The 27,068-nt window shown below is 55.3% G+C and overlaps 1 protein-coding gene and 1 long non-coding RNA gene across 2 annotated transcripts in view; both read right to left on the reverse strand.

Moving 5' to 3' along the window:
• Positions 1-8,613, reverse strand: part of TPO (thyroid peroxidase) — a 45,421-nt gene extending 36,808 nt beyond the window's left edge. The window contains exons 1-3 of the mRNA XM_047845108.1: positions 8,484-8,613; positions 3,706-3,852; positions 3,575-3,659 (exon numbers count right to left, since the gene is read on the reverse strand). Of these exons, the coding sequence (XP_047701064.1) occupies positions 3,575-3,659; positions 3,706-3,852; positions 8,484-8,613 (362 nt within the window). The remainder of the gene's footprint in view (positions 1-3,574; positions 3,660-3,705; positions 3,853-8,483) is intronic.
• Positions 8,614-9,402: 789 nt separating this feature from the next.
• Positions 9,403-26,238, reverse strand: LOC125158348 (uncharacterized). The gene is made up of 3 exons (XR_007149359.1): positions 26,108-26,238; positions 13,419-13,716; positions 9,403-11,233 (listed from the first exon to the last, which is right to left on the reverse strand). It is a non-coding gene; the product is annotated as an uncharacterized LOC125158348 (long non-coding RNA).
• Positions 26,239-27,068: the final 830 nt, after the last annotated feature.

Here is a 27,068-nt window from a genome sequence, read left to right on the forward strand (position 1 = left end):
GAGTACGGGGGATCACAGCCAGAGCACGGGGGTCACAGCCAGAGCATGGGGGTCTCAGCCAGAGCTTGGGGGGGGTCACAGCCAGAGCATGGGGGGATCACAGCCAGAGCACGGGGGTCACAGCCAGAGCCGGGGGTCTCAGCCAGAGCTTGGGGGGATCACAGCCAGAGCACGGGGGTCTCAGCCAGAGCATGGGGGGATCACAGCCAGAGCACGGGGGTCTCAGCCAGAGCATGGGGGGGTCACAGCCAGAGCATGGGGGAGGTCACAGCCAGAGCATGGGGGGATCACAGCCCGAGCACGGGGGTCATAGCCAGAGTACATGGGTCACAGCCAGAGCACGGGGGTCTCAGCCAGAGCACGGGGGTCTAAGCCAGAGCATGGGGGGGTCACAGCCAGAGCATGGGGGGATCACAGCCAGAGCACGGAGGTCACAGCCAGAGCACAGGGGTCACAGCCAGAGCATGGGGGATCACAGCCAGAGCACGGGGGTCTCAGCCAGAGCACGAGGGTCTCAGCCAGAGCATGGGAGGGTCACAGCCAGAGCATGGGGGGATCACAGCCCGAGCACGGGGGTCACAGCCAGAGTATGTGGGTCACAGCCAGAGCACGGGGGTCACAGCCAGAGCATGGGGGGGGTCACAGCCAGAGCAGTGGGGATCACAGCCAGAGCATGGGGGGGTCACAGCAGAACATGGGAGTCATAGCCAGAGCACAGGGGTCTCAGCCACAGCATGGGGGGGTTACAGCCAGAGCATGGGGGGGGTCACAGCAGAACATGGGAGTCACAGCCAGAACAAGGGGGCCACAGCCAGAGCACAGGGGTCTCAGCCACAGCATGGGGGGGGGTCACAGCCAGAGCAGGGGGGATCACAGCCAGAGCATGGGGGGGTCACAGCAGAACATGGGAGTCACAGCCAGAGCACAAGGGTCTCAGCCACAGCATGGGGGGGTTACAGCCAGAGCATGGGGGGTGTCACAGCAGAACATGGGAGTCACAGCCAGAACAAGGGGGCCACAGCCAGAGCACAGGGGTCTCAGCCACAGCATGGGGGGGGGTCACAGCCAGAGCAGGGGGGATCACAGCCAGAGCATGGGGGGGTTCACAGCCAGAACACGGGGGTCACAGCCAGAGCACAGGGGTCATAGCCAAAGTATGGGAGGTCATAGCCTTCAGTACACAGGTGACAGTCCCCAACTGGTGGGCTCCAGCCCCAAGTTCCGCACTCATGTGTCAACCAGCCCTGGAGGCAGGGTCATAGCCTTGAGTCCATGGGGTCATAACCCCGAGTATGTGGGGCCACAGCCCAGAACACATGTGGTAACAGACCTGAGATGGTGGGGTCCTAGCCCTGGGCAAGGGGGCCCCTTGGTCAGTTCATGGGACCTTCCTTCCTTCCTTGATTCTCTTTACTGTCCTTCCTGCTCTGGATCTTTCTCCTCTGCCTTTTCTGCCCTCCGTCTGTCTGTCTGTCTGCTTCCCTGAGTGTCCCTCTCTCTCTGCTTCGGGATGAGCAGGGCCAAGGCGGCGCCCTGGTCCACAAGACGACCCCCTGGCGGCCGGGGTGACTCTCGCACCCCAGTCACTGGGCTTGTGCACTTTGTGGAATGAGGACATTAAAGGCATGTGATCCTTCCAGTGACCACCGTGGACCCCACAGCTGGATTCTTCTCGCTTTAGAAGAATTCACAGAAGAGGCAGAGCTCACATGGCACATGAACCACGGTCTTAGCCTGAGTACTTTAGAAGCTCTTCAAGGATCAGGATAAAATATGCTGAGAAATTACCTTATTTAGGCAACTCAGGTTTTATATGTTATCATTTCATAAATAATAAATAATTAAGCGACCACGCAATTATTGGGGGATTTTTGTTGAAACTTAATTAGTTATTTAAATGCAATAGTTCATTCTATGATTAGTAAGCAAATATCAAATTAACGGCTCCTTAGTTCATTAACCCTAATTGAGAAACAATACACGTCAGGGGGAAAATGTTGGCATTTCTAGCCTGAAGAGGCTTGTGAATGGAGGGCAGGAGTGTTGGGGCCACAGTGGAGCCGCGAGGCCGTTGGGGGCAGGTCTGTGCACCCCAGCCCAAAGGGCATGAGTTCAGGGGCACCAACCACCCGGCACCACCCCCTCCAGAATGAGGCTTGTTTCTCCGCCCGCACCCAGCGCCCGCCCCGTCCCAGGTCGCCCTGCACCTGCCCCCGTCTCGGTTCCTCCAAAGCTGATTCTTTATCGCTAACCGACCACAATACTTTTTTGATGATCGGTGCGCCCGTCCCTGAATTAAGTGTGTGTCTCCCCAGAAGGAGTGTGGACATGAGATGATATTCATCTTCCTAACCCTAGCGGCACGGGGCTGGCCTTGCTAAGTAGGGAGAGCATAGCCCCTCAGGACACACCGGTTGAGTAGGCAAATCAAGCATTATTTGAGAGTTCTCAAAAAGCAGATCTTTCCAATAAAATATCCCAAGGGGGTCGTCACGGCCTCTTTAGGCTGCAGACACTGGCTTCAGCGGGATCTGTTGCCTCCGCCAGTTTCCAAGCAGGGTCTGGCTGGGCCACTGACGGCCGTTCCCACAACCGCTGTCGCGGTTTCAGACACGCCGCCAGAGTAGGAGTGCAGGGGAAGTGGGCTTTCTCTTTCTTCCCCCTTTGACTCAAGGTTTTAGAAAAGAGGTAAAAATTAGTTTACTATCAATACAGACAGCAGGGGACTTTTCTGGCTGGAAAAGCAGATATTTGGAAATGAACCAACTGTGCCTCGTGACATTCTGTATTTTGACAGTTTATATAATTATTAGTCAACTTCAAAACCTGCTTTTTAGTTGTTTTGTGTTTTATGAACATCTAATGTTTGAGACCACGGTATCTTTGATGTTGATGTCAATTATATATTTAAAATCGAGGTGTTTCGGGCGCCTGGGTGGCGCAGTCGGTTAAGCGTCCGACTTCAGCCAGGTCACGATCTCGCGGTCCGTGAGTTCGAGCCCCGCGTCGGGCTCTGGGCTGATGGCTCGGAGCCTGGAGCCTGTTTCCGATTCTGTGTCTCCCTCTCTCTCTGCCCCTCCCCCATTCATGCTCTGTCTCTCTCTGTCCCAAAAATAAATAAACGTTGGAAAAAAAAAATTAAAAAAAAAAATCGAGGTGTTTCTTAACTACTTAAACCAGAGTGATGGGTGGCCTTAATCCAGCACCGAATGCGCGTCTTTGCCAGCCCCGCCCAGGCCCCGGTCTCCCAGCTCCCCCGCCTCCTGCTCCCCAAAGGCTGAGTCTCACCCCCCAGGGAGAAGCCCCCGGCCCCCAGGACTGTGAGGACCGCAGCACTGAGTCCCGGGGACGGGGACGTCACTGTGCTTCTCCACATGCTGGAGGAAGAATTTGACACTGAATATGGGTCTTTCCAGCTCTTGCCCGAGAAACCAGGAAAGTGGATTTGCACAGGCAAGGTCTCCTGAGGTGTGGAGACGCTGGGCCGGTGGCGAAAATTAACCTTAACCTGGCAGACCCGTGCCCTCTCCTGGTGACCTGGCGGCTCCCCTCCTGCCCCCTCCGGAAAGCCCACCTTTTCATGGTGTGGTAGATGGCCTCGTCCACCATGCGCCTGCTCTCTTCCACAGCGCGAGTCACAGCAGAGTCTAGGTCCTTCCCTGTGGACGACACACCCCACGGTGAACCACATTCGAGGTCAGCCACCCTCTGCCACCTTCAGTTTCTCCACCAAGTCCACGGGAGGCGGCGACAAGCTCGCGGCTCCTGGGCCCGAATGTGGGGTCCTGGCTAGGTCACCCCGTGGGGCCCCGTTCACACATCGCAAATCGGGCACCAGCTCCCCCTGAAGAGCTGCCGTGGAGCAGAGCGCCAGGAGCAAGCGGGCCCATACCCCCTCACCTCCTCCAAGGTCGGTCTGGCCGCCCTTCTTTCTCTCTTGTCCAGACACCACTGCCGATTCCGAAAACTCTGAGTACTTTGTTACCTAATCGGTGATGTGGTGAGTTCCTAATATCTTCCTATTTTAAGTTGTGCGTTTCACAAAAGATAAAATACTTAAATATACCAGCTGTTTCCGATGACAAGACTTCCACTATTTTATTTTATTTTATTTTATTTTATTTTATTTTATGTTCGAAATGTTTAACAAGTCCTATGGTCTAAATGCTCATGTCCCCTCAAAATTCGTACACTGAAAGCTAACCCGCAGCGTGACCGTGTGAGGACAGAGGGGCTTTGGGAAGTGATTAGGTCACGAGGTGGAGCCCCTGAGTTGGGACCGGGGCCCTTGTAAGGGACCACACAGGGCCCGTCCCTGCGAGGACACAGCCAGGTGCTGAGCCAACCGTCTCACCAGACACCAAGTCGCTTGTCCATCTGGGACTTGGGCCTCCGGAGCTGCCGGAAGTAAATGGCTCTTGTTTGTAAGGCACCCAGCTGGCGCCATTTTGTTACAGCATCCCCAGCGGAGTGAGGGAGTCATTTACGACTCCAATCCGGTTAAAACGTGAGGTTCCACATGATCACGTAGCAGGCTCCTTCCAGTGACGCACACGAGGAGCTTCTGTTACTAACGTATCTTCACACAATCAACACTTCATCAAAGGAAACGCATTTGTTTGTAAGAATAAATGGAATATCAGAATGTTTTCAAACATTACACACCTTATAGGAATAAAACTATTTTTATTTCTTTAAATTTTTTTTTCAACGTTTTTTATTTATTTTTGGGACAGAGAGAGACAGAGCATGAGTGGGGGAGGGGCAGAGAGAGAGGGAGACACAGAATCGGAAACAGGCTCCAGGCTCTGAGCCATCAGCCCAGAGCCTGACGCGGGGCTCGAACCCACGGACCGCGAGATCGTGACCTGGCTGAAGTCGGATGCTTAACCGACTGTGCCACCCAGGCGCCCCAAACTATTTTTATTTCTTTAACGTTTATTTATTTTGAGAGAGCGCGAATGAGCAGGGGGGCAGAGGGAGAGGGAGAGAATACAGAGCGGAGTCTGCTCTCAACACAGAGCCTGATGAGGGGCTTGATCTCACGACCCTGGGATCATGACCTGAGCCAAAACCGAGAGTTGGACACTTAACCCACCGAGCCACCAGGCGCCCCAGGAATAAAACGACTTTTCGAAAGGTAACTGTCTGTATTTGGAATGACGGAGCCCAGCATATCCCAGGAAACAAAGAGGTGAGTATGCCAGGCAGGTGGCCTCTGTCCTAAAATGTAACTAATGATTCCCTTGCAGGAACAAATAAATGCGTCCATAGTCAGGAGCATCTGTGGGTCTGGAGACGGCACGTTCCTGAAGGCGGAGACCCCAGCAGGTTCCCACCACCCGCCGGGGTGTCCGACAGGGTTTCGAGCGTGGAGACCCCAGCACGGGCGCCTTCCACACAGCCTCTCCACTGCCCCTCCGCTCCGGCCCTGTCTATTCTGAATATGTCATAAGAAGGCGAAACTCCATGTGGATCATCCCTGGGGTTTTGGGAGAAGCGATTAGCCCACGTGCTGGGTGGCCCTCCCTCCGCAAGGGTCTGGGGGAGCGCACTGTGGGGCAGGTGCGGCTGCGACCCCCAGGCCAGGGAGCTCAGGCATTCTCCCTGGGGCCGCAAACAAGGGCTCAGCCAGCATCACAGACCTGGAGACTTCGAACTTGCCTTCTGCTTTTCAGATCCGAAAGCTGAATTCTAGAGAGTTCCGTGGGGCGTCTGATCTGGAGACGCCAGCCTTCTAAGGACAGTCACAGCTCCCAGGGGGTGTACATCCCCCCGGAAAGTTCTCTTCGGGACACAATCATCTCACACAGGGGAGCTGGAGCGTGGGGAGTCCTTCAGGAAGAAGGTCCAGCCATTTCCGAAGAGTGCTCATTTAAAGAAAAAGGTCAGACAAGAATGCAGAGTCTTCCTTCTCTGAAGCCATAAACCGTGAGGGCCCCCGTGTGTCACTGTCGACTGACTCTGAGGACGTGGTTCTGTTCTCATCTCTGAGTTTGTGTCCTCACGTTACTGAGCCCTGGTGCTGAAACCCAATCAGCAGGAATAAAGTTTGTGCACTTTTCCTTTTTAAGCGTGTGTGCTGATTCCCGGATCTCCCAACCTGCAGGCAGCTCTCTGCCTCCCTATGCACCCTGATCTCGTCTGCTGTCGCTGTTGTGACTTGTCCGAACACGGGCCGTAAAGACGAGGTGCGTAAGTCTCAACTTTGCAGGAATGATGGAAACGCACCCCCTCTGCGTGCCGATGGGTACGGTGACTTCCGCCAGGAACCCCAGGCAGGGTGTGCTGAAGGGACTCACCCTGTTCCTTAGACCCACAGGGCCGTGCGTGTATTTTTGACAAAAATGAAATCCCCCTGCATCAGTAGAGATTGCCAAAGTGTGCCACTTTGTTCCTCCCTGGGCTGAGCCCTCCTGGGACCCTACTCTGGGTCCAGACTCAAGGGTGTCTCAAACTGTGCAGGTCACAGGCTGACCCGCAGTGTGTCTGTCCAGATCTACGTGTGCCATGAGTGTTTATCAGCCAGACTCCCGTCCAGTGGAGGGGGGGGGCTTCCACAGAAAGACCTGGGGAGACAGTGAGCCTGGATACAGCTGCACCTCGGGTCTCTGGGGCCCTCCTGGGCCGTGGCTGGGTCGTGGCTGGACACAGGCCTCTGGGGCCCTCCTGGGCCGTGACTGGGTCATGGCTGGACACAGGCCTCTGGGGCCCTCCTGGGCCGTGACTGGGTCATGGCTGGACACAGGCCTCTGGGGCCCTCCTGGGCCGTGACTGGGTCTTGACTGGACACAGGCCTCTGGGGCCCTCCTGGGTGGTGACCAGACGTGCACACGCCAAGGAGAGGTGCCCAGCACAGAGCCCCCAGGCAGCTCTACATCCAGGCAGCCAGCTCAGCGAAGCCCCGAGTCCTGCGGTAGGAGCTCAGGTTCACACAAAAGTAGAGTTGTGTCGTCATTTACATCGGCTCCGGTGAAATGTGACCGATAAAAATATTTCAAAGAAAGTTAGGAGCGAATAATGACCTTGTTTCAAAGCTGTCAGGTTTTGTCAGCTGGAGAAAATAATCTCTCATATTAAAGAATGTAAAGTCTGTGCATTACGAGAGAAATATTTTGTAAGCAAGTAATTTGTAAATAATTAATAATCCAGCTTCAAAATATTCCGACTGATCATAAATTAACCTCCAAAGTACAGCGTTCTGACCAGACGCTGCATGGTGCATTATCTATATATTTATTCAAACTTTAAGCCAAAGAAAATCAAACTCTCAGGATGGGGAAGTGATAATAAAATTGCTGTCTCGAAGCTGCAGAAACCACATGTCCTGATACTTAAAAACGTGGTTTCTAGAACTAAAAATGGGGTGCACGTATTTACATTCTGTTGAACGTCCCTCACGGGTAACAATTTTGTCTGCTTAGCCATGTGACTTCTAACTCTTGCTACCGTGGTTTTACGGAACGAGGGCCTTGATAGACACAAAATAAAAGGACAGATTAGTTAATCCACGAGACACTTGCTGGGCATCGTCACAGGCGGGCACTGGGCTGCGTCGTGACTCACTGAGGCTGCGGTGGGACTACTTTCCCCTTGAGGTGCTTGAACACGTGAGTCCGTTTTATTTTTCCTGGTCCCGCCCAGACCCCGTGCATTCAGTGCCCCAAGCGCAGCACCGCGGGCCCTAACTGTGATGGATCTTTTCCCCGCATCCTGCCTCCTGGGGTGGGGGCATGTTTGTAGGGGGCAAAGGAGTCTGTGGAGGGTTTTGGTGCGACCTGCAGTACGGTCACGGAGCCCCCTGATCCTGGAAAGTGGGAAAATGGGAGCTCCCAGCAGGACGTGGAGTGTGGACCGGCAGCAGGAGGGCCCTCCACCCTGGGGCGGGGGGGGGGGGGGGGGCCCTGGGTGAGCAGTGAGTCCAGCCAGGCTGGGGGAGGGCAGGGCCTGCTGGGGGAGGTCTGAGTCCTGAGGTCTCCCCCAACATTGTGTTGAGGTGCCCCCCAACATTGTGTTGGGGAAAATTCCCTTCAAGGAGTTCAGTGCCTTCTTTTCTCTTTTACTCTTTGTCAGCCAAACAAAAGCAGAATTTGAGCTGTGATCACTTTAACCACCCATCCCTTTCTCAACCGGGTTTGACACTGTAACATCCCGATCCAGAAAACACATCATAAGAATTACTTAATGAAAGTGACTTCATAGCAAAGAAACAAGCAATTTCTCCCAAAGAAAACTTTTTTCGCATATACGAGCAGATAAAATGGAGATTCTCATCGTGAATCAGAGGACACGAGTTACTCCTCGGACATAATTGTATTTTAACCCTTCTACTGTCCAGAATCACTGTCCCCTTCTGGGGAAAGCCCACGAACGGAACAGCCCGGGGGCCCCGGCTGAGTGCCAAGTCCCCCGTGACGCTTCCTGTCCCGGTGACCGTGGACGGTAACTTCAGGTCAAGAGACCGTATTTCATCTGTCACTCACCCCAGAGGAGGTCCTGGCCGGTCCGGATGAAGGGGAGGAGGCGGTGTGAGCAGGCCACCAGCAGCGCCACGCCCAGGACCGCGAGCACCCTCATTCTAATGGCAGAATCGATGGAGAGCACGCACGCCATCGGGGCAACGCCCACGAGAGCTGCTCTTTGGGCAACTTGTTACCGGAGCCTCTGGCGTCTGACGGCTCACTGACTAGTCTCCACGCCGGCGACAGAGCCCCACAAGCTTGGGTCTGAAGCCCTGACTCTGACTTGCCTCCCAGACTAACGCTCTGGCTCCCCGGGGCCGCGGCTGCCGCCCTATAAACCCTCTCGCGCTCCAGTGCCCACTCGAGTGTCGGGAGCCGCAGCGGCCCCTGTGCCCTCGGGTTTGCGCCAGGCTCCTGTGCCGTCAGAAGCAAGCGCTCGTTCCCTCCTTCAGGCCCTCGTGCGGCTGAGCCCCTGGCTCTGAGCCAGGAAGAAAGGCAAAGAGCGTGCGCGTGTGGAGAAAGAAGAAGCCGGCTACAATCAGCCCCTCATGACGCTGGCCTCCCCTTCTCTCCTCTCTCTCCTTGACCTTCAGAGGCCGCCTGCCTTCGTGTGGTCCGGTGCGGGCCATTACCTCCATCTGGAAGGTGAACGGGCGCCTCTCCCAGGGTGGGGTGAACAAGGAGTCCCCGTGCAGGAGGTGGGGCCCCCCACCCCATCCAAGGGGGGATCCGTGCAGGAGGCGGGGCCCCCCCACCCCGTCCGCAGGCGGATCTGCCCGAACAGGCACCTGACCTGTGTGCACGCCGCTCCCTTTGGAAGGTGAGGGAGGAAGGGTTTCGGCGCTTCGCCTCCTCATAGGCTTCCAATCTCGGCACGAACGTGCTCAGCCCAGCATGTGTCCACAGCAGTTCTCTCCCACTAAAGACAACACCACCGTCATGACCTTTGTTCTGGGTGTTTTAATGGAGATGTACACTCTGTTTCCCATGGAAGTCTCTCGGGTTCCTACTATGTGAACACCATCTTCTTTCTCCTTTTCTCCTTTCTTCTCTCTTTAGGACCTACTCAAGCAGGCCCGTGGCTTCTCCAGGAGGGCCAAGACCGAAGTCTGAAGCCATCAGGCAAGGTGACCTGGAGGTCAGTGTGTCAGGAGGTTGCAGCAGAATGTCAAGATCAACACGACAGAAACCCTGACGGTCTGGGATGATCAGAGTCCTGGTAGAGGAAGGATGAGGGGGCCCTCTTCAGAAGGAGAGTCCTGGGCTCCCTGGGCAGAGCAGGGAGGCCAGCCAGGCTCAGCCTGCTGGCCTGATTCCCGGACATCTTGTCACTGACCCTGGGAGGCCAGGGGAGGAAGGAATCGGGCACGAGCCACAGAGGACTGGTTCAGGTTTGGACACGGAATTTGGGGTGTGGGATGCACACACAGGCGGCAAGCTAGTAGGGTTTGCAAATGCGCCTTTGGGGCCCGGGCTGGAGTCTGTGCTGAGGGACACATCTGGGGGTGGTTGCCATAGATTTGCAGCTGGATAACTGGGATAAGTGATAACTGGGGTCATCTGCAAGAGGACGCGGGAAGGTTCTGGGCACCAGCACCTCTAGTGCCATAGTGGGGGCTGCCGTGTCCCCAGCGACGTCACGTCCAAATCCTGGAACCTGGGAGTCTTCAGACGTGACTGAGTGCACGACCTGGAGATGGCAAGGAGCAATCCCAGGATCCTCACGGGACGCAGGCAGGAAAGTCTGGGGGACAGAGGTTTCGATGGCAGCAGAGGCTGGAGTGATGTATCCACGAGCCAAGGAATGCAGGTGCCCAGAAGCTGGAAAGAGCAAGGGAGAGACTCTCCCCTGGAGTCCCGGAAGGACCCAGTGGTGAGGCAGCCTGATTTTATTCCCTACGGGCTCCTTTTGGACTTAGGACCCCAGAGGTTAGAGAACAGATTCGTGCTGTTGGAAGCCACCAAGTGTGTGGTAGTTTGTTGTAACCAAGGAGACCAGCACAGGGCGCAGGAGAGGCTCCGACAGACAGTGGTGCCTGGGGCTCAAGGGGAATGTGAGAGTGGACAGAGGCAGAGAAACCGGGCCTGGAGACGTTACCTGGGAACTCATCACACTTGAGTTACCATGTTGCTCGAGGAGCGAATTCTCAGATGACGTAAAAATCCAGGGGGACTTAAATCGGGTCGAGAAAGTTGGCTCTCCGGACATAGGAAGGAGAAAGTCTTCTCCACCCTTGGGGTCTGCCAGCGGGACGGAGGGTTAAACTGGCATGAGACAGACGAACAGGAGGGGTACCAAAATCTGACCCCGTGTGCACGGAGGCCCAGTAGTGAACTTAAGACCCAGAACGTGACCGAGGCAGGCAGTGTTTAGGATGGTAAATCTTTGAGGGGCTGACAGACAGGGAGCACTCAGCCTTGGGAGCTCCAGTTCGTGCAGGGACTTGAACGGGTTTGGGGAAGGGGGATCGGGGTGGTCCTGAACGGGTCCCTGAAGAGGTTCTCACGGGGTGTACGAGTAGGCAGGGCCAGTCATTCATGGGCCTTCTCGGGCCGGAATGTGCCCTTCTGGCAACCAGGGGGCTCCCCTTACCCGGGACACGTATTTCCTGCTTCCAGGGGGCAGAGGGGGATCTGAGTGCCCGGTCTTCATTGGCTTCCAGGTAGAACAGCAATATGCCTGAGTGGGGGGTTTAGGCCGGCCTGCCCGTGGCCCCGATGGCCCCACAGGAATGATGAAGATTGCCTCCTATCCAGCCTGTGGGTTTGTCCTTGACAGAAAGTGAAAAATTCAGCCAGAATGAAAACCCACCAGACTTTCCCCTTGTGAAGGACCAGTTCTTGTGGTCAGTGTATTTAGTCCAAAGTGATGACACTGAGCGGGTCCAAAAATAATGGCGTTGGAAGAGGACGCTACCTGCCTTATTTCCTTCCACCCACTCTTACCTGATTGAGGCCCCGTCCACGGGTGCTGGGGACGTGAGCGCGAGCCCCTGGGCCTTGTTCTCAGGGGCAGGAAGTACTTAGTGATAAAATCTGGGAGGAGCAGATGGCGCTCATGCCTGGTAACGGCGGGGGTGGGTTCTGGCCTAGGGTCACGCCCTCAGGGGGCACGAGGCCCTGGATTCAGCGACTGGCCTACTCTGCAAATGCCCCCCCTCCTATCAAAAAGAAATCTAAGTATCTTTCTCTGAAGCTACAAGGACATAGTGAAGGAAGCCACTGGAAGTGGAGATAAGACGTGCACGTAAATCATTACAATGCAAACCAGAAGTGACAAATGCCAGTGAGGCGGGTGTAGCCCGAGCTCTGGAGCCCACATGCCTTTGCACTATGGGTGACTCTGACCTCTGGTGCAAAAGCCATAGGACGCAGGGACACATGGGGCAGGAGACTGCACCCATGGGCACCATCGCCTGTGTGGGAGTAGGACCGAGGTCTGCCGGGCTCATGGGGACGAGGGTCTGCAAAGCCATCCCTGCCCTCGGGGTCTGTGCTGGACTACTGCCAGGAAGGATGCCCGGTGGGCATAGTTAGTGCTGGAGCCGGGGCTCTGGGGGCAGTGACATGGTGCTGCGGATCCTCAGGTCACAGCCGGAGGGAGACGGCAGGACAAAGGTCACTCGGATTGAGGCCCTGTGGCTGGAAGAATCACCCTGGACCCTGGGGCTTGGGGGTGGCAGGAGGCGACACTGGCTGGGGCTGGGGTGTGACACAGCAGGTGAGAAAGGAAAGTTCGGAGGTCTGCACCGCCCGCTTGGTTCGCTGGCTCTATAGTTTGGCTTCTGCCACACCCAGGAGGCCAGGTCCCCTTGCCACCTCTCGACAGTGGCTCCTTGTGGCCTGGACCCACCCCTTGCTCTCCCAGGGTGCACTTTCAGTGGTCTTCGCATGCAGAGAGGACACAACCTGACTATGAAGTCAGAGAGGAACTCTGGTCCCGGACCCACCTCTTTCCAGCTGCGGTCCCCCAAGGTCAGCGCTGAAACTCTGAGATTACGCATTTCTAAACGTAGCCACTGTCTTGTGCCACACACATCACACACCTGCACGCACACACGCACCTGGGTGCACACACACACCCACACATTTGCACACACACGCATGCTCGCACACAAACCCACAAGCACACACCTGTACACACACAGGCATGCACATGCACACCTGCACGCACAGAGGCACGCAGCTAATAGCACACACACACCTGCTTGCTCACACACGCGCACACACACAGGCGTGCAGCCAGTAGCACACACACATGCATGTTCACGGACAGCTGTATGTGCACACACACGCACAGGCGTGTAGTCAGTACGTTGTGTCTGGGACAACACACGTGTGATAGCAGGGAGAGCGGTGCAGACGCCCTTGCTCAGCGTCTCCTTGCCCCTGCCGAGCTCCCTGCGTCTTGTGTGACATCCCTGACCCTCCTGATCCGGGCGTGGCCTGCCACAGCCCGTGTCTGCTCCTGTTCCACTCAAGCTGCCCTCGTTGTGCCCAACAGGAAGACGGTCACCGCGATGCGTGAGCACTTCTGAGGTCTGTAACACAGGACATCCTGTGCCTTGCAGAAGACAAGATGGTGGATTTTGTCACCAACGAACTCGTCGTGTCCTAAGAAAACTCATGTACGCGTTACTGACTTGTGCTGGGCGATTATTTGTACTTTGGGTGTCAACAAACTATCCAACAGAGTGGGCTTTAGTGAATTGACACTTTAGTGAATGTGTGACCACTAATTTTCAAAGAATCAGGCCACTGAAGACCATCCTCGCACCAGCCCTGCAACCCTTCTGTCTGCCCGTCCTCAGCTCTGCTGGCAGTGAGACGCTCCCCTCCTCTGGGCCCAGGGGAGCCCCCAGACACCAGCTCTGAGGCCACCTTCACCTTGACTCTGGGTTCAAAGCCACCCACCCCCTTTATTGCTGCGAACCGAGTGCCATTCTTGCCTCTTACCTTTAGTTGTGTTGTGTCGTTTGTTCTTTCATTTGTAAACTTGTAAGTTAGTCTTTTTTAAAAGAAAGACTGTCCCCGATGTGGGGGGGGGGGCAAGGGCACTCGGTGACAGCATCACTGCAGCCTGGTGTGGGGCTGGGTCCTGAGGCCCAGCAAGGACGCTGAGGGAGACGAGGAAGCAGAGCGGCTCCGTGGCTCGGTCAGTAGGATGCGGCTTCCACAGGCCTGTCAGTGGCCCCAGCGGGGCTGGTGAGATGGGCACGGGGGCCTCCGACCGTCTTCCAACTTTGATGGAAACCTACAATCATTTTAGAATAAGCTCATTTATAAAAAGAAAAGAAAATTCTGCATTCAGACTCGTTAATTTTCCTTATAAAATTTGAGTAATTATTCAAGTTTGTTAAAACCTGAGTTTAGGTCAGCGGGTCACCTGACAATTCGTGCAAGTCTGACAAAACCAGGTGGGGACAGGAGGCTTTCAGCGCGAGACGCTCAGCAGGCACAGTGCCAACGCTCCCCAACCCCCGGCGTGGCCGCCTCCAGTTGCTGGCTCTGAGCCGGGGCCCGGCCTGGTCCCACTTTCCTGTGGGGGCGTCACGGGGCAGCAGCAGCAGCAGAATCTAGGACTTTGGGGCCAGATTGTCGGCGTCTGTGGGGCCAGAGCTGGCTGCGGCCCTGGAAGTGAGGATGCACACAGGAGGCACAGAGGCTCAGTAATTTGTTGCTTTAGTGAACAGCTCAGGTGCTATGTGCAGGGCGTTTGAGAAGGGCCTGAGATGCTCTGCGGCAGGAACCGGTGCCTGGGTGGCTGCAGCATTTGGCACGAGGCCTCATCTGGCGTCAGGCTACCGTGGAGTTTGCGCAGATGCCCCATGGAGGGTGAAGAAGGGTCCGCGGTCTGCTGAACCTTCTAGTAGTTTCCAGTTAATGGTCATTCCCCATCAGCTCTCCTGGGGGTATTCACAGCTTCATCACGTTCAGCAAAAACATCAGAACTTCGCAGACCGGGGCCTGGACTCTCCCCACGTACTAGCACCTGCTTTAAGCTGGGTCCTCACAGCCCTGTCCTGGGGGCTGGTATCAGACAAACAATCTTCCCAGAGAGGAGAGACACGGGAAGGTTGCAGAATTAATCCTACTTTTCAGTGCATTTACATTGCTACAGGGATAAGAGAACAACTAGTGGATGTTAAGGGGGCACCATGGTTTTCTGGTTTGTTAAAGGTTCTTAGGAACTCAGTTTCATATCGTGCATCACACACTGAAGAAGCAATAAGGAAAACACTTTGGCATTTGTTAAAGGAAAGCAACACAGAGAGGCCTCCCTGTGAGGTTGGAAAGGCCCCCAGATCGTTTTTAGTGGTCTTTGGAAGCCCCAGGGCAAGAGTGTTGTCAGTGTTCACGTAGAATATTCTAGGACCCTGAGTAATGAGACGTGGTACCCCCACATTCCCATTGAGTTCAGAGCCCAGTCATTTTGGGGACTGTGAGGGCCTTTGGAATTTGGAAATGCACTTTGTTGACATGAAGTCTTTCTAAGGTACTTTGAAAGTAATGGTGCAAATATGATTTGCCAATGTTGACCTGAGTAGAAATCAGGCCCCAGAATGATCCAGCAGAAACAGGCATCCCAAAGTCTCTGAAGGTTGTGCGAACGTGTTGCCACATTAATAACTGCAACGTGCAGCTTCCTGACCTACGCTTGTCTTCAGTGACAATGTGTGTGGCACAGCGGATTTGTCCCTGTCACACGTAGTGCATTTATGGAATGGCGGGTGGGGACAATCAAACACATGCAGTGTCCTTCCAGGTCCCCACCTTCACGAAGATCTCAGAATGATTCTGTCCTGAGAAGAGGTCCCGTCCCCTCGACCATGGGCGAGAGGCAGCTCACCAGGTGCCGGGACCCTGGGATCTTGGACGGTCACACCTACCCCTCCCCAGTGTAACAGAAGGCAACTCGGCTTCCTATTCCTGAAAGAAAATGGACACCTGCCCTTGCCGGAGGTCATTAGGAGGGTGACAGACAAAATGACTCGCGGCCTGTTTCGAGCGTTGTTGCTACCCTGTCAAGAGGGGATGGACGGACCACGTCCTTGTGCTGGTAACACTGTAGAGCACGGGGCGGGCAGGGCTGTGTGGGGAGAGCACGTCGGAGTTTCTGTCACCGTCATTCTTGCAAAGGGATGGGCCCACAGGAAAGGTGATGAATTCAAGCCAGGTCCTGTCTGAGGACAGGAGGGACGTGGTTGGGAGACTATCAGGTGTGGCCTGTTCTCTTGTTGGGCTGAGTTCCTCATGTGAAAAAGAACACTTTCCTTGGAGATAGAGAAGAAAGACGCTGGAATTTTAAAGAAATGTTGCGTTGGTGAACACAACGGCTCAGCCAGGTTCAGAGTTAGTAGCTTATATAAAAGGCTCTGGCATCCATACGCAGTAAGATGCACACCTTCCCTCTCCAAGTGTATTTCTCTAATCCGAGCACTGAAGGTCAATAAATGCACTTGAAAGATTTCCAGACGAGGATGTAAATATCAGCAACTAGTGATCTTCAAGCACACGGCTTTTTCTCAGGAAAAGTGATAAGGTGTTCGTTCATACTGACCTAGAGGCACAGCTCACATGAGGGCAAAACGGTCAATTCAATCAACTTAGGGAAACAGCAAAACAGAACAAAAACTGTATATTCAATGTCGTTTTGACCAAATTCCAGTGTGAGAGAATATACAGCCTCTCCAGCTAGTTTTGGTCTGTGTGCATGTGTGTGTATGATGATAGTAAAAAAAAAAAAAAGCCTGCAAAGGTCACAAAAACAAAGGCCTAATTTAGAATACAGTACAGTTGAATTTTTTATATTGACTCCGTTAAATAAATGATGCATTTATTCTTGGATTAACCATTAACCATTGCAAACATCTTTAGGACCAAGTTCTACGCTGGACAGGTGTGAACAGAAGTAAGGTGTTCTCCCTGCATTCACCAGAGGTTTGATCTGGTTAGGGAGACACATGAGAGTATCATTTCTGTGGAGTGGGATACATTCTCTATTAGAATCCTGGACGTGAATCTCAGGAACACAGAAGAGGGTGTCCGACTGCAGCTGTGACAAGGAAAATCTGCTGCGGTAGACAATGCGTGGGTAGGAAGCCATCTGGGGGAGAGAGACTTCTGGCTAAAGGGAACAGCAGGAGGGCTCTGAGAGAAGTTGGTTTTGTCTCTGGTTCTGTCCATAGTGCCCAGAAAATCCTGGCATACGTTACCATCAATAAGTGTAAATGAATGGGGGGTGGGGGCGGGAGGGATGCGCGATGGGAGGGAGGGTAGAGGCAGGGATGCACGGATGGAGGGAGGACGGACGGGCGGATGGATGAGTGGAATTAACGAATGTGTGGATGAACGACGGAATGGGAGAGTGACATGTGAAGAACTGATTGGATGTCCTGAGCAGCCAGGAGACTAGTCGTGTAAAACCAATCCTGGAAGGGAAATCAGGACCAGATTGCGAAGGACCTTACGTTTTCTCATGACGGATTCAGTGAAAGGACTGAGTGCGAGCAGGCCTGAAGCGGGGGAGGCAGGAAAGTCTGGTTTGGTTTGCCGGGGCGGCAGTAATAAGTCACCGCGGATGGTGGCCTGAACAACAGGACGCATTCCTCTCGGCCCTGGGGCTGCAGGTCTGCGATCTGGGTGCGGGCAGGAAGCCCCTGACGCGTCTCCTTGGGCCATCTGCGCGTGGTGGTTCCTCCGTGGGTGTCCGTCCGCGACAGCAAGTCCCATTAGGACACCAGCCCCACTGGGAATGTGGCCCATTCTGAAGACCTCACTTTCACTAACTCCCCCCATAAGGACCTTGCCTCTAGCGCATCTGGAGCTACTGCAGTTGGGACTGTAACGTGTGACTCGAGGGGACACGGCTTAGCCCACAACTGGCTGCACCGAGGGGCAGCAAGGTCCTCCCTCGCCCGGGTCCCATCGGGTGAGTACAGCTAGCTGGCCATGGAGGACGGGAGGTGGGGACCGTGCATCGCAGTCCCGGCCCCTCCCCCCGCTCCCTCCAGAAGCACACGTGACCCACACTCAGCTCCGAGCAGGAGTTGTGCGTGGAATGTGTGGCTTCCCGTGACCCGCAGGCAGGTTTGACTCTCCTGTTCGAGGGAAGGTGGGACCAATTACACGTGCCAGGGGCCAGGAGTCACAGAGGGACAGAATGCAATTAGGGTAAGCCAGATTCTGCTGTGCTGACACCCGGCCCACATTTCCACTGCTCTAACCACACTCCGTGAGGTCTGTCGGGGGCCCTGCTGCTCACTGTCACCAGGACCAGACTGCCGGGATGGGCACTCTGTGACTCCTGTCACTTCCGCCTGCGGGTGACATATTCCCACTGCTCAGGGCAGGTCCCCGGACTCTCCCCGCCTCCACCTGGCACAGAGCAGAGGCCCAGGGACTCTGACCTCCGGCATCCAGAGGAGGGGGCTGGTGGCACGAAGGTGGAGCACGCCTTGGGTCTTCACGTGGTCTGCGAGGCTGCACCCCCGGGGTTTGCCCACGCCCGCTCTCTCCCCGAGGGCGTGTCGTCTACGGGGCACACCCGCGGGCAGCAATCCCAGGGTGGCCGAAACACGTCCAGGCCACCGGAGTGTCGGGCAGCTCCCCACTCGGGCTCTGGTGGGCCCCTGGTGGGGACGGACGCCGGCTCCGCAGATGATATGCTTCTCTGTCTCCACAGTGACAGCTGGGTGCTGGTCACAGGACCTCCACCCGGAGTCACCCCTGCCTCCTGATGGGTCCTGTTGTCACTCTGCAAAAGCCAGTGAGACGCACAGAGATGATGTTTGCACGGGAACAATTCGAAACCGCAGCAGTGTGCCACGGACGTGGGAGACAGCCCGTCGCAGAGGCGGCGCAGGCAGAGGAGAGCACGGCTCTGTGGAGAGGAGCTGGCCGCACGTCTGTGAATCGGAGGCACGCAAGCAGCTGGGGAGGGGAGGAAACTCCCCCGGCCTCCCCACTTCTGCTTCTGGAGGGAGGCGGCTCGCACAGCCGGTCCACACGGGGCCCGGCCTCTCCTCCTAACTGGCCAGTCAGAGGGGCCAGCGGCCTGGCCACCGCGACGTCCACCCGCATTCGGGGTCACCGGGTGCCACACCCGATTCTGGCCCCACTCGGGCCCAGGCGGAACCAGGCTTTACGGGACATCTGTTCCGGGTGAGGCCTAGGTCCTCCACACCTGGGGTCCCTTCGGGCGAAAGCACTCAGTGCCCACTTAGTGCAGACAGGACCAAGCACAGACCGGGTGATCGGGTCTGCCCTGCACCCCTCGATTTGCATCAGGAGTATCAGGTCGCCTGTGCTCTTGGGCCCTCGCTACTGGCCTGCTCGCACAGGCAGCATCGTCTGTCACACTGCTCCCCACGGGGGTCTCGGGGTTAAGTGTTGGCTTTGGGCTCCCGGCTCCCAACCCTCCAGCCCACACCTGTGGACCCATAATCCCAGATCTGGAATTTATCCCAGTGACAAATACTCAGACGTGTGTGTGCAAGATATCCGTTGGGGAAGGGCTGAGATGACCTGAGTGGTGGTCGGGGTGGAGGGTGGGTTCGGGGGGCGGGTGGTGCAGCTGTGCCCTCAGGCGGCCAACTCCCCCAGGCAGGGCGTGGGGTGCCAGCAGGAGGGGGCAGGGGCAGCGGGTAGGGGGACCTCCCTGCAGCCTCAGCTTTGCTGGAGACCCACGGGCCTGGCCTCGGGGGGCTCACTGCCTGGGGGAGGCCACTGCTGACTCACCTGCGCCTTGGCCCCTCTCCAAGGCGCCCGGCCACGCTGCCCTCAGCATTTCAGGCAAGGGCCAGAATGACGTCTGCAGACAGCAATGAAACCACAGTCGTTTCTAGGTGTGCAAGGTGTGAGGGTCGGGGGAAGGGGCAGGAAAAGGAACACTTTTTCAAAGGGCTTTGTTTTTTACCTCTATGGCTTGAAATTTTGCCACGAGATTACGTGTTAGAAAACAATCTATATTTTTGTAAAAGATAAAAGGGATTTTGAAAAGATCTTCTGTAGCCTTAGTCGTTACTGATTGACTTGCCAAGACACGAAGAAGATAATGTGGAATCTTTGATTCTTGCTAAAAATCGAGAGTAAATTCACACCTACAATAAAAGCTCACGTCGGCTCCACAAATGTGCAATTTGCTTTCTCGCTTGCTCTGCTTGGTGATTTCACACATTGTGACAGAGACGTTCTTTCCCTGAGACATGTGCAGACTTGAATCACAGATATTTCTGGTCATTACGTAATAGCCCGTTACAGCATCGCGTGTCCTCTGTAACTCAGGAGTCTCCCTGCCGAGTTTTGATCATATTTCAAAAATTAGTTTTCTAGGTGTGAGAAGCATAGGACACAACGCTGAGGGCCCAGGCCATCCTGAAGGACTGAAGGGCTGTGTGTCCAGCAGGGAGGGTGCCCCAGTGAGCCCTGTGGTGCAGCCATCTGCTTCCCTGTGGCAAAATGGGGTAACTCGCTCAGGAAGCAATAACAACCGCCCCGTTAAGAGAATTCACAGGACAACATACTGCACAAGATACGGGGGCAGTGGGGTTCCTCTGTGATAAGGTGCCCAGACATGAACAGTAATTATCAACAGACACTGAGGACACATGGCACCTGTGTGGTCACAGGAAGTCCTTATGACATCTTTACAGGGCACGTGCCACCATTTCCTTTTTCAGATGGGAATGCTGAGTCTCAGGAATGCGTTAAGTTACTGCCACTAGTTGGGACCTAGTCGGTGTTGGGTCTTCAACGTAGGGCAAGTCTTATTTCAAAGTAGCTTGCATTTGAGGGGCTCCTGGGTGGCTTGCTTGGCAGGCGCTGTCCAGCAGAGATGACGGACCGGCCTGGCGGTGAGGGTGGCGATGGCCATGCAGCAGCATGAACTGAAGGCAGACGGTGCCAGCCACAGGCTCAAAGGGGTCAAGACAGTAAAGTTCGTGTTTTGTGTATTTTGCTACGATTACAAACTCCAGGATCGGTGGTCTCTGCTTCCTGCTCTCCGTCCTCACTGCGCTTCTCTGCTGCCTCACCACCTAGAGGCCCCCGCCCAGTCAGCCCGCCCCAGGCTGTCCTGGCCTCACCTGAGCTGGGCGTGGGCGGCCTCCCCCATGAGTCAGGTGCAGGCTTCCCGGCTGGAATGTGTGGCCACTGCTTTCTGCCAGTGGCGCCTGCGCTCCACAAGCTTCAAGGTTGTGGTAAATCACAAGGGAAACTTCTCGGAAGCATTGCTGGGCCTGTATCGGTTTGAAGAATGTCTTTCTTCCTGGGTTGGGGGCAGCCCTTTGGCCAGGGTGACGATATTCCCGTGGCGTGGCTTACAGCAGGCCCCTAAGAGCCACCCAGGCGCCAGCCCCTCCTGAATCCACCCACTCTATCAGATGTGCTGGAAGCTTCCGGAACCTTCCATCATGAGAGCCACTCACAGGCTCACTGATGCCAAGTGCCCCATGCCCCCCTCGGGTTGGCTTACATCCACCTGCCAAGTGGCACACACACACTCTTTTTTCCATGTCGTCACTGTGTTCCAGAACATTCTGTTTCTTCTAAGAAAACCTCTCAGACAGAGGTCATTGACCTTTCTGCTGGCATATTACTGACGCTGAGCGAGAAAAGATAACTCTGGGGGTTGGTCCAAGGCACTCCTGGTGGGAGGCTCTGGAAATGAGTTTCTGGGCTGCTTCCCACACCTGTCAGGACGGGCGCTGAGAGTGTTTTACAGGGAAGGCCTGGGGTGAGTAAGCATAGATTTCTCCAAATTTGGGCTGCTTCACAGAGCATGTCGACACTAAACAGGCCACCTGTGATGGGGTGCTATGCTCAGTGTGTGCCAGTCAACCCTCTAACGGTGTGGTTGCCGCGGACTTGCCCCTTGTGGCCTTCCAGCTTCACCCGAGTGCACACGCTCCACACTCACTAAATTATTATGGGACCCTCACGTCTCTGACACTTTTCTTCAAGGTCTTGTCAGGCATTTATCAGGTCCAGTTTGGGAGAAGACCCATTTCTGCACGCGGCTCACTGCCCAGACAGGCCAACCTCCCTCCGGCCTTGGTGTCTGATCTGAAGAGCCGTGCCCAGAGCAAACCTGTGGTCCAGGCTGATGCGGCTTAACCTCCGGGTTTGGGTTCAAGGTGTCTCGTGGCTGCAGCTGCTCAGGTCTGGCACCTCCAGCCACCACCTGCAGGTGACGTGGTGGGCGTATGCGGGACTCCCATCAGTACCAAGCCCTGTGCCCTGGCTCTCGGGCTCTGGAACAGACGGGCCCGAGCTGTGGTTTCTCCCACCTCCTAAGCGAGGACACCGGGGCGTAGAGAGGTCATCTGCTCCAGGCTGTGCAGCTCGTTAACCCTGCAACATGGGCTCAAACTCTGCATGGTTTTAAGGCACACACCGTAACCCACGTCCGGAGCTCAGACAAGGATGTGATTTTCCAAATCAGAGCCTTTGCTCACCTTGTAGGGTGCCATGATGTCGGCCTCTGTGGGCTGACATGTCTTGCTTGAAGACATTAGTACACTGTAAAATTTTATTAGTGTATGTAAAAGGTAGACTTCAGGCTTTTACACAAAATAACCAAATTACCAAAAAAGTTATCTGTCTAGATACATTACGCTTTCTTCCCAGTGGATCTGTCTCCCAGATGGAACCGTGTACTCCGTGAGGAGGAGTCGGTATGTCCTGGTGCAGCTGGGACTCTGGCTGTGGGACTGGAGTTCTGGGGTAAATCCTGAAACTTGCATGGAATAAAACTGGAAGAATCAACTATTTTCCTTTGATGCTGTGCTCAGGTGCACAGGCAGGAATCCTTTGTGAGCTCTGTGACCATAAGGATGAACAGATACAGTGTCACGGCCACTGCGTGATGACCAACACGGCCATTTATTCTTGTCTCAGGTGAGACGAGGCGCCCTTGAGGAAGTCATGGAACAGATCAGGCTTTCCTCCCTTGGAAAAATTACTTTTGAGTGTTCACAAATAAATGGAAAAACAAACAGATTTTTCCTTGACCTTTCGTGAATTCACATTGGACGTCTCTACAGAATCAATTTGTCAACAAACTATGAGCCCAGGCTGTTGATTCAACTCTCGACTCCCACGACTCTGTTCTTCAAGACGTAGCGTCTGAGGTTCAGCGAGCGTGAGGCGGCCCTCACGGTGCCCCTGATGAGACTTCTATGAAGCCTGATATCTCCACTTTTAGAGTTACTCCCTTAGGCTGACTTAAGAGACCGTGGCCCAAAGACTCTTTATCAGACGTGAGCTTCTTGACCAGAAAGTTGCAATATTAACAGGCATCTTTAGGAGCTCCCGTGGAAATAAAAATAAGATCTGTGGGCTCAGGCGCAGCAGGCGCAGGCAGGTGCGGGCTGCTGGGGGGAGGAAGCCTGGAAGCAGGGAAAGCGCCAAAGGGAAGATGTGGCAGACGGGGCTTCCCCTGCCCCCTCACGATTGCCATGGTGGCTAAGGCCGGCAGAGAGCGCCAGCAAGGGTGTCACAGCCGCCAAGGACAGCATCTGGGGTGTTCCCTAAATCCCTCTTTTCTGGCTCAGATTTGTCCCTTGTCCCACGCGGTTGCTGGAGGGCGGGTGCAGGAATCGGTGTGCCCTGGCTAAGCCACAGGTGGATGCCGCACCCAGGAGGGGCTGGGGTCACACCTGCTGAGAGTCCCCCTCACTGAGCCTGTTTAACCTCCTGGCCTTCACTCTGAACAAAACCCAATACCCCTGGTTTATGTGGCTTACCCCAGACACTTTGGATTTCCAGAATCAGCGCCAAGTGTCTGTGCTGAGGCGCTCAGATCTCAGTGTGCTGCCCTCAAAGACGAGGACGATTCCCACTTAAATTCCCCAGAAATCCTCCAGCCGCCGAGGCACCGTCTACTCAGCCTCCACCTGTCCAAGGGGTGTAAGGCCCTCAGCTCTTCCAGAAACTTCTGATTCACACAGAGGTGTTCTTCACCCTCCTGGCAAGCAGAGGTTCACGAGCCACCCCCGGGGTGCCCAGAATTTCACACGTCTGTCTTTCTGTCACATATACTTCTGTACATTCCCACCTACTTGTCACTCCCGTGCAGGTCACATCTCAGAAGGGGAGTTACTCTCCCTGGGACACGTGAGGTTCGGGAAGATTTAGGAAGTCCCCTTCCGCGGGAAGAGCCAGCCGGCCACTCTGTGCTCTGAGGCCCCCTGCCCTGCTCTCCCCACGTGTCCGTGGCTGGACGGCAAGGGCTTTGTTATGTGAGTTCTAGCTCTCAGACTCTCGAGCCTAGAAAGTGGTCAGATCTGTGCTGAACAGCCCGATGGATGAACGAGGGGGCTGACGACAACATGACACCCAAGGAAGCCCAGCAGTCCCCGCACTTACCCCCTGACTCCTGGGCTCCTCCCTGGCCTCCCCGCCTGTCTGGGATTTGTAGCCTGAGACTGAGCCACCTGAAGCCCCATCCACGCATCTTGCCCCCCCGAAGATCTCTGCTTTCCTGGCGTGCTCCACTGGGGACACCGTACCTGCCAGCTCCCCTGCCCACCCCCACATCCTGCAGGGCCCAGCGCGGAACAGCCTCTCTGGGCTACCAGGGCCTTCTGCCTGGAATGGGAGGTGCGAGCATGCTGGGAATAACGAGCAGATACTCATCCTCTCCACAGATGCGGGAGGGTGCCACATTCCAGGCACCTGTGTGTCCCCGGCCCCTAGCATGTCTGTACACAGCAAATGCCCAGGGAATGTTTTCTGAATGCTACGGCTGGAAGGCAGAATAAGAACATGTTTGAGACCGCAGCTGATGGTGCTGGGTCACCAAGGTCCAGATGAACGAACGCAGCCATGTTCTAATAAAGCCACATTTACAAAAACTGTCCACGGATCCGATGTGGCCCACGGGTTGTGGCTTGCTGACTCTTGCTTTCAAATAACTTTTTTTTTTTTTACATTTATTTATTTAGAGAGAGGGAGAGACAGAGAAAGAGGGAGAGAGAGAGAATCCCAAGCAGGCTCTGTGCTGTCAGCTCAGAGCCCGACATGGGGCTTGAACTCACAAACAATGAGATCATGACCTGAGCTGAAATCAGGAGTCGGACACTCAACCGACTGAGCCACCGGGTTCCCTGTGCTCTCGAACAACTTAAAGATGCTTATTAATAATAAAAAAAAAATAGAGACAACCACTCAAATTATTTACACCCTGAGTTTGAAATTAGAGGGAATGAGTCAAGAGTGACTGAATTATTCCCTGAATAAAATATACATAAGTGAACACCAGCAATCACCCTGAAGTGCTCAACTGTGGGTCCAGCTGCACATTCTGGGCACTTCCACGGTTAAGTCACTTCTTGAACTTTTCATTTAGGGTGGGATCAAGGCTCTGGGGGCTAAGCTGACAATAATTTCATCAGTTCTGAGGATGTCGGATCTGAAGCCAATAAGGCAGAGCCGTGGCCCAGGCCCGTGGCCTGACCTTGCATTTTTTAAATGCGTCTAGGCTCACTCTGAGCTCTTATGAAGGCACAGAAAATCCCTAACTCCTAGAGGAAGAAGGTCACGCGACATTCCATAAGGCTGCTGGTGAACCTCTCATCTCTGCCGCTGAGCGTCGGTGAGAGAGGGCTTTGCACAGAAATCCCCAGATCGCCTCGAAGCCGATTTCTGAAAAGGCCTTTCACGAACCATGATGGGCGGTGGTCCCCACGTTACCTGCAGGGCTCCCGAAATCTAACCCCCCCCCCCAAACCTATGGGGATACGACTCTACTTCTGCGTAGGAGTCACAATAAACGGTAACCAGAGAGCCCACCTGAGGGCAAACAGGAACTCTGGTTTACCTGGAGGAAACACTGTGCATGTTCTTTGTGTTTTGCATTTACCCTGAATTCCGGTTTCAAAGGAAAAGTTTATTACAGGTGAAAAGTTTTTCTTGGGATAAACACATATTATTGAAGATTCTCATCTCAAGTAAACTTACTGTTAGGTACCAATAAAATATATATCCTTTCTCCCGGCCAAATGTATGTCTGTTTTGGACACATAAACTCAAATTGATGTTCCTCCTAGTGCTCTGGACTAAAAACAGTTGTGTCCTCATAAAGTTCACGTGTTAAACCCGCCCCCCAGCGTGGCTGTGCGGGTGACGGGGGCAGGAGGGTGGCGCCTGCGTGATGGGGGAGTGGTGCCCGTGCAGCAGAGACCCCTGCCGGCCCCTGGCCCTGCACCACGTGAGGACACGGCGAGAAGTCGGCATCTGGGAACCAGAGCGGGTTCCCCCGAATCTTCTGGAGCCGTGACCGCGGACACGGAGCCTGCGGGACCGAGGAAGTGGACGTCGTTGTTCCCACGTCACCCAGTCTGTGGCTCCTGAGCGCAGCCCGAACATCTAAAATGCTCACTCCCCGGCAAACTTCCGCCGCCTTACCAAGACTCCGGAAATCAAGTGACGAGGTATCTGCCTTTGAGTTTTTAAACAAACACACAGAAACGAGAATTACCATCTAAGCCAGTTTAGGGAAAGCCTGCTAAGGCGGCGCGATTACAAACTGCCGAGCTATAAAACAAACCAGCTTCCTCAGCAGGACAGAAACATCCGTGAGTCCTAGCACGTGGTATAGACTTGGGTTTACTACAAAGCGTGTTGTATCACGGGGCGATTACCTGTTTGGAACCGCTCTGTCCATGTGCTTCTGAAAAGTGCAGCCGGAACGGGAAGTGCAGTCCCACCAGCACCGACACGTCGGGGCCTGCTGTCACCTGTGTCCAGGTGCCTGACTTGGGGCCGGTTCAGCCGTGCACGCGCGCTCTCCAGCAGAGCGTGCTCTCCAAACGTGTGCGTGCTCGCTCCAGGCGGGCACGCCCTCCAGCCGGGCGGGCTGGCTTCTCGCTGGCTCTTCCAGGCGTGTGCGCGTGCTCTCCAGCCCTCTGCGCATGCTCTCCAGCCGTGTGCGCGTGCTCCTCCAGGCGTGTGCGCGCGCCCTCCAGCCCTCTGCGCATGCTCTCCAGCCATGTATGCGTTCTCCAGCTGGGCACGCCCGCTCCTCCAGGCTAGTGAGCTGCACCAGGCTCGGGCTCCACACCGCCTGGCACCGACGGGTCATTCCACGGTATATGTTAAATAGTTGAATCCAGGGTCGTGCTTCCACCTCAGACTTCCACGTGTGTCTCATAGAAGTCTCTATGAGCCCGACTTGGATCTCCTTGGATTTACAGGGTGGGCTCTTCCTCAGGACGTAAGTCGGGTAGGTAGTGTCTTCGGAACCGTACACTGTCCTTTTGCCCCCCGGCTGAGGCCTGCTGAGAGCTTTACAGAGTTTTTGCTGTGCATTTCACCATTTCTGCTTGCGACTTAGCCGTGCTCTTCCCGTGTGGCTGTGCGTCCGTGCCCGGCGGTCAACCCGCGGAGCTTGCTGCGGCCAGGACCCGCCGGACACGCAGAACCTGCGCCCGTGGCAGCCTCCACGTCCTTCCGGGGTTTTGACACACACGGAAAACGCTTTTCCTCGGCGACGCCGTGCTGGCTGTCCCTGACCACGGCCGTGTCTGCGTAACATGTGTGCAAGTGCACACGCCCACCAGGTGCGCCGTTTCGCGGGTAGGGGCGGGCGGCCAGCGGCGGGCA

Source organism: Prionailurus viverrinus, unplaced genomic scaffold, assembly GCF_022837055.1.
Source record: "Prionailurus viverrinus isolate Anna unplaced genomic scaffold, UM_Priviv_1.0 scaffold_33, whole genome shotgun sequence".
NCBI classification, from domain to species: Eukaryota; Metazoa; Chordata; class Mammalia; order Carnivora; family Felidae; genus Prionailurus; species Prionailurus viverrinus.